Genomic DNA, 7,651 nt, shown 5'->3' with positions numbered 1-7,651 from the left:
TATTTCAGTCATTGTCTTAAGTTTTAATTAGTGTAATCATTAGTTTTAGTTGTTTTTTCTGTTATAATATAAAACAGATATGTTATAATATATTAATATTATAATATATATATTTGTCAGAGGCCATATTAAAGATGTTCAGTTTACATTGTTGACTCATAGTCATGTAGTTCCAACAATCATGCACCAATGCCTTGTTGAAAAATTTGACCAAACTGAAAAAGACTAAAACAATTTTTTATTTTATTTTAGTTGGTTTTACAAGTACACATAGTTGCACGTAGCGGTCATTTTTCATTTTCATTGTCTAAACTGTTTTTTCAAGCCTAGTTTTATCTTTTAGGCTCAGTTTTAGTTAACGTATCCCCTGAAATGTCGCGTAATATAAGTATAAAAATAAAGTGATTCCAATAAAAACAAGTACCTTTAAATAGTAAGTACAGTGCTTGAATACATTTGTTTGCTTAGTGACATTCCACCACTGCTGATGGGTCATACATACCATTCATACCGTTCATACCTGGGAAGGCTTGCCCTCTTTTCAGCCTGCAAGTCAATATTCGGGGGCATTTCTCCCTGGTAGCCTGCCTGTGAGAGTATCAGAAACATGGCGGAAAGCGAGTTGAACGTTGACAGCATCATCTCTCGATTACTGGAAGGTAGGGTAACGGCGTGATACGTTGTCTTTCTGCGTCTTTTATCAGGAAAACGAATGATTTTTGCGCTCTTCTTTGTAACCAGTAACTTCAGGATGTGTTAAAATCATTGTAGCATCTTGCATTCTCAGCTATCTGTGTTGTTCATCAGCAAACCGTAAGCTAACCGTTGCGTTCAAATCACCGTGTTCCAGGAGTAATGTAAACGTTAGTGTCACGTCACGGCTATCTATCCGCTAATGTTGGATTGTTTTAGTCGGGGCACTGTGCGTAAAACGGGAGAGTGGCGTAAAAATTCATCTGGTTCGCTGCCAGGCAGACAGCTAACTATGTTAACTAGTGGTATAACTCAACGTTTTAACAGCTACACTAGCAGAATATCAGGGTAAGGGTAGGTCAATGGTTGTTTTCTCTTTAAAGACGGAGTGTAGTGGAACGAGAAAACCGTTAAATGCTGTGGTTGCTTAGTAACGTTATATGTTCTTGCAACAAGGCAGGTAGCTAGCAAATCAGCTACGTCCCCGGACACGCCCCCTTTACGTTCACTAGGAAATCACATAAACCTGCGTAAGTTAACTATTTCAAATTAGCCTTACGCATTAGTACATTAGAATTAATTAAAGACTATAAGGCTCAACATCTGTGCGCACTACTTATATAAATGCTGTTGATGTCATGAGCAACAGATGCACCAACAAACTATTGATGCACAATATAGATTTCATTCAGCCAATATGATAACCAGTTTTTTTTTCTGTCTCCAGTGGTGGAAAGAGTACTGGAAATCTGTACTCAAGTACAAGCACCGTTACATTGCTAAAATATTACTCAGTTGCAAATGAAAGCACTGGTGCTAGAAAAATACTTAAGCAAAAGAACAAATTATTCTTCCAAAAAGCTACTCAGAGTATTAGTTACTTTTTAACCATTGATGTTTGATGCATTATCAATAGCAGCCATTTAATTGAAAGAGGTTTTTCTTTCTCAACATCTTCAGTCTAAATTTTTCCTGCTCTGTTCTGCTCAGTGTCTGTCTTTTTCCGCTGTATGTCATGGTTTTCATAGGCCCGTCTGTGATCAAATAGCCGTCTTGCTACAAAAATGGAATGAAAAGTTGGGACATTAATTCAAATTGTACTGAGTACTTAGTTGTGATTTTTAAGTAAGTAAGTAGATTACATAGTGTAGTGTATACTTAAGTACAAGTAAAAGTACAGACCTGAAAATCTACTCATAAAAGGACAAGTACCCCAAAACAACTTTATTGTAGTCATTTCAGTATTTGTAATGAGTTACTTCCATTCCTGTCTGGTTCTCAGGTGACATTTAAGTTTTCAGATTAATGTAAAAAAAATATTTACTTAAAAAAGGCTTAATCGTTTTTTCTTATCATTTATTATCATTGAGGAGAAAAATACTAGCTCATCCCTTATTTTGAAAGTGCAGATAATCTATGCACGATTGCTAACTTGTTTTATGACGTATATTTCATATTTGTAAAGCTATATTTCTTAATTCAGCCCCATGTTTTAAGCTGTTTCTAATTAAAATTGTAACATATATTGAGTTTTCTTACATTTGTAACATAAGAAATGCATGTTAGCAGCTAAGAGATGTTCACCTGAAGAACATTTATTTATTAAATAATTAATTAATTTATTTATTTACTTTAGTTATTTTCTTTTTATTTGCTATCTTTGCTATTCATTTTTGAGATTATATTATTATGTATTATTTCCATCTGTCTTAATTATTATTAGTCTGTGTTTAATTTTTTCCTCTGATAATCTCTTCTTGAATGTTATGGTTTTTGGTTTTTTTTATACACATGCCAAAGGTCAGCTGTAGTGATACTGCATTGCTGTGTATTTAAAAAAAATGCTAGTTTTGCCACCACATACAGTTAGAGCTAACACTGAAATGTGACTAAACAAACATGTTGTTTATTCTTTATACATGATGCTGTGCTCTGGACTGTTTGTCTACACCGCCCTCTCTCTCTCTCTCTCTCACACACACACACACACACACACACACACACTCCCAGCTGAGCCAACAAGCTGTTCATTCCTGTACTTGCCAGTTCATAACAGCCCGTGTTGACTGGAGTAAATGGTATGTCTGGCCAGTAGCATAGCAAATGCAACAGTCAGCTCTCTCTCATGGTAATATAACCATGATGCAAATGTGAACAAAATGGAAGCTAACCCCGCTGCCGAGAGAAAACACATGATTGAAACATACTATCAGTCTCAAAGTAACAGTTTTTATCACTTACATTTTAAAACCAAACTAAACTGAAGTCTTTGTAAGATTTTGAAATTTTGTTTAATATATCAGTGATGTTTATAAACAGTATAATGCATAAAATGCTGATTATTAGCTGTAACCTAGACACTTTAAATATATGTTTGATTGTATTGACATTTTTTATGGCCAGGATAGCAGTGATTTAGCCTATGATTTGACAATGTAACTACATAGTCCATTGTCATTATATTGAATTTGATGCATATTGGTTGTGATCAGGTTACTGAATGCCTAATCGTCCTAATGGCTGGTGTCTAATACTTACTCAGCCCATGTTGACCTCTTTGTACTTTTGACTTGCAGTGCGAGGATGTCGTCCAGGGAAGGTCGTACAGATGACAGAGGCTGAGGTGCGGGGGCTCTGCATCAAGTCCAGAGAGATTTTCCTCAGCCAGCCGATCCTGCTAGAACTGGAGGCTCCACTCAAAATCTGTGGTGAGAACAGCACCTATCGATGGCCACCCCTCTCTTTTTCATTAACATGTTCCTGTGTGACTTAGTTATTGTTCACAGTGGAAGGTGATGAAAAAACACATAGAGGCTGTTTAGACCTGGACAGTCGTAGGTATGTGATTTCACACCTTAGAATGTGTCTTTGGATCTCACTGGCCCTTTCTATATGCAAATAAACACATAACTACATAATTTCTGCCTGCCAAGACTAAATGCATTGTTTTTTTACCTGGTGGCCCACAGTAGTAGCCAACACACTGGGACAAACAGACACAATATTTTTTTTTACACATAGAGGGAAATACTGTAATGTATAACATTTGGCAAATTTACAAGAAATAACATATAATTAAGTTTAAAAAGTTTCTTCTAACTCATCAACTCACAAAATTGTGCATTTTTAAGGAACTCTGGAGACTTTCTCCATGCATGACAGAGGTAGCCTATGTTGGTTACCATTTACTGTATTTGTAAAATTCAACATGTTTACGGTTAATAAAATGTTGTTTTCTTCCATCAATTTAATGTAAATGTTGAAATCAGCTGAAACAGTGTGTTAAAACATGAGATAAATGTTGGTGATATTGCAGTTACTAGTTCAGTGGTGAAGTCAGTTGAAACATTGTGTTCACAAGCATCTGCTGCCTATCCTGGCAGGTAAGAGAGCCCAAACATATTTTTTGAAATTTGCATTACAGTGACTACAAGTTTATGAATTTCTATCAGGGCCCTCATCACAAAACAAGATATTCTCTATTTAATCAAACTTTATATAATCTGTTCATTAATTTCACACTATTAAGTGAGATTATAGTGTTAATTGTGATAGTGTGATACAAATAAAATTTGAGATGAACTTCCATCCTTCCAGGTGATATCCATGGACAGTACACAGACTTGCTGAGGTTATTCGAGTATGGCGGCTTCCCTCCAGAGGCCAACTATCTGTTCCTGGGGGACTACGTGGACAGAGGGAAACAGTCGCTGGAGACCATCTGCCTGCTGCTAGCTTACAAGATCAAATACCCAGAAAACTTCTTCTTGCTCAGGGGGAACCACGAGTGTGCCTCCATCAATCGCATCTATGGCTTCTATGACGAGTGTAAGTTGGAAAACACGCCTGTTTGTTGTGCACTGGTTAATCCTGTCCCAGCTGTGACCTGGCTTACTGTATGTTTTGCAATTTGCCAAGGAAACAAACATGAACAATTATTCCTAACTTTTAAAACTGAGAATCAACCCTGAATAATATTTACAGCCTTTTTCACAAAAAAGCTTTTTCACAAATGGCAAAAAACTTATTTGCCACATTCCTTTGTCTTTTCTTCAGGCAAGCGCAGGTTCAACATAAAGCTCTGGAAGACCTTCACCGACTGTTTTAATTGTCTGCCCATTGCTGCAATTATTGATGAGAAGATTTTCTGCTGCCATGGAGGTTTGTGTCCGTTATGTAACAGCCACTAATTTACCACTGAATAATGTGGATGACACACTTGTCTCTGTGCAATTAAAGCTTCTAGAAATATAGATGTTTATGTAACATGATAATTCTACATTTATCATCGTTTCGTATTTAATGACGTGTGCAGTATTGTATGTAATTACAATATTGAATGGTATAATGTATCAAATGATTAATTAGTAATCTTTTTTCGGCTTAATTAGTTAAAATATACATGAAGTAACTATACGTGTTAGTTGTGATGTAAGGTCATTCTTGACGTTTGATTGATTGACACAGGATTTGCAGTACTGTCTGTCACCTGTAACAACAGAATCCTCTGTTCTCCTCAGGGCTCTCACCTGATCTACAGTCCATGGAACAAATTCGGCGCATTATGAGACCCACTGATGTCCCTGACACAGGTCTGTTGGCCTACAGTATGTGTTTGTGTTACTGAACTAAAAGGAGAAAAAAATCATGATCACCTGATAACGTCTTTCAGAAGCTTGGGGGTTTCTAGAAATATCATTCATGTGGTGTTTGAATAATAAAAAAAGGAAGTTTCCAACTTTGAGAACAAAAGTTCTCATGAACGCCCCCTAAAAGTGAAGTGACCGAGGTTAAACAACATTTGGTAGTGGTTTTGGGGAATATTCTGTCAAGTTTTAGACAGAATCACTTTGTAATGTAAAGCTTCAAGCTGTTAGTGACTGACTGCTTGACTTTACTGTTTGTGCTTCTGTCTCCCAATGCTCTTTTTGTGCCAGGCTTGCTGTGCGACCTGCTGTGGTCAGACCCAGACAAAGACGTTCAGGGCTGGGGGGAGAATGACCGGGGGGTTTCTTTCACCTTTGGGGCTGATGTGGTCAGCAAGTTTCTCAACCGTCATGACCTAGACCTCATCTGCCGAGCACATCAGGTAACACCTGTGCTGTTTTATGATAAAAAACTATGTTCACAATATTACTATTTGGAGAATTTAACTTTGGTTTATTAAGGCAGAAACATTGGAACAGCTTTATTTTACAAATTCAAAGGACAGTACAGTTGTACTTATCTCTTATTACACAAATGCAGAAACATTTTTTATTATCATCACTGAGTGAAGTTTAACATTTATAGAAGGCACACAATTTTCTTATGAAGAAAGGATCTGTCCAGTTTTGTTTATTGTTTCATCTCTTACAGCATAAAAGTGAAGGCAGTTCTCTGCTAATTTAAAATACACAAGTTTCCAAAAAATGAATGAGTAATTGTGATAAAATAACCAGAAATTAGTTCTAGTTTGCAAAACTCGAACCAGTTAATTTTTTTGCAGTTTGGCTCTACTAATGGGCCTTTTTAACAGCAGCCATATTGGCCTGAAATAGTAGGATAAATGTAACAGGACTTTAATTGTTGTCACCTATGTTTACTCTAGTATTTCATGTTAAAATAGCTGCTGTGAAAAGGTCTATTGTTTCAGCTCTAATCCTGCCACTTTACAGGTTGTTGAAGACGGCTATGAGTTCTTTGCCAAACGACAGCTGGTGACGCTGTTCTCAGCCCCCAACTACTGCGGGGAGTTTGACAACGCAGGCGGCATGATGAGTGTGGACGAGTCCCTTATGTGCTCTTTTCAGGTAGAGAACTCAGTGTTTGTTGCACCACAGCATGAATCCCGATTTATGTGCTTGTAATGTATTTATCATCCGACCTAATCCTTTCTTTTAGATCCTGAAGCCGTCAGAAAAAAAAGCAAAGTACCAGTACGGAGGGGTGAATTCAGGACGCCCCGTCACCCCGCCACGCACCACTCAGGCACCGAAAAAGAGGTGAGCGGCTGGCCCTGACTCTCCTGCTCTTTACCCCAGCTGGTCTCTGGCCCATGTCCCCGCAGGCTGCCTCAAACACTCCAGCCCTCTCTCAGTCAGCTTGTTCACGTGTTAACAGAAACTCCAGGAGTGTTTTTTGCTTGTTCTGTGGGTATTTTTATGAACATGTGAGTGGTATTTTTTTCCATTTCTTTTGATGCCATGGTATGTATTAAACTCAGCCCTCACGTCTACTACTCAGTCCATTCAGCAATATTAAAACCAACCTCTTGTGGAATGGGCAAGATGTTAAGAAAAGATGCTTATCTGCCTTCAGATTAACAATTTCCATAGTGATTTTGTGAATGCATGCACGCTTGTGAGATTGAGACGGGCTCTTTGCCCTAACCGATGTAAAATCCATAGATTCTCTCAGACAACAGAGCTAATAGTTTCTTGTCTAATGTTCATGTATTTAACCTAATTACTGCCACTGCCCCCTTCTATATTTGCTGAAGTAGTATACCGCTTAAAGGAATAGTTTGACAAGAGGTCGATGCAGAGATTTGAAACCACTTTCATGTCTGTCAAATAAGAAACTACCACCAGCAGCCGCTTAACTTAGGTTGGCACAGAGACTGGAAACAGGGGAAACCCTGTTCAGCAGAAACAACATGAACATGTTGTATCTTGTTTGTTTGATCTGTAAAAAAATTAAGTGTAAAAACAACCAACCTACCTTTAATAGGCATTTATATAAGCAAATAACCTCTATGAACTCTAGTTTTTATGCCTCCGAATCAGCAACAGCTGTGGCAGGTTGCAATATGTTTTCAAGTTGTCTATCTGGGCACAGTTGGGCACAAGTGTCCACTCGGACTCATGGATGAACTGATTAGATTTTGGTTGGTCAAAGGACAATGGTCAAGGTCACTGTGACCTCATGTCCGTCCCATTTTCATGAACGCAATATCTCAGGAACACCTTAAGGGTAT

The 7,651-nt window shown here is 37.7% G+C and overlaps 1 protein-coding gene across 1 annotated transcript; it reads left to right on the top strand.

The window, feature by feature from the left end:
• The first annotated feature begins 554 nt into the window (after nt 1–554).
• On the top strand, nt 555–7,087 carry LOC146314379 (serine/threonine-protein phosphatase PP1-beta catalytic subunit-like). The gene is made up of 8 exons (XM_084738220.1): nt 555–659; nt 3,270–3,401; nt 4,291–4,521; nt 4,750–4,854; nt 5,214–5,285; nt 5,631–5,782; nt 6,351–6,485; nt 6,577–7,087. Exons 1-8 carry the CDS (start codon nt 608–610, stop codon nt 6,679–6,681), a joined length of 984 nt encoding a protein of 327 aa, XP_084594346.1. The 5' UTR covers nt 555–607; the 3' UTR covers nt 6,682–7,087.
• Nucleotides 7,088–7,651: the final 564 nt, after the last annotated feature.

This window comes from Lutjanus erythropterus, chromosome 15 (assembly GCF_056507025.1).
Source record: "Lutjanus erythropterus isolate fLutEry1 chromosome 15, fLutEry1.hap2, whole genome shotgun sequence".
NCBI classification, from domain to species: Eukaryota; Metazoa; Chordata; class Actinopteri; order Lutjaniformes; family Lutjanidae; genus Lutjanus; species Lutjanus erythropterus.
This window is presented reverse-complemented; position numbering and strand designations above follow the sequence as displayed.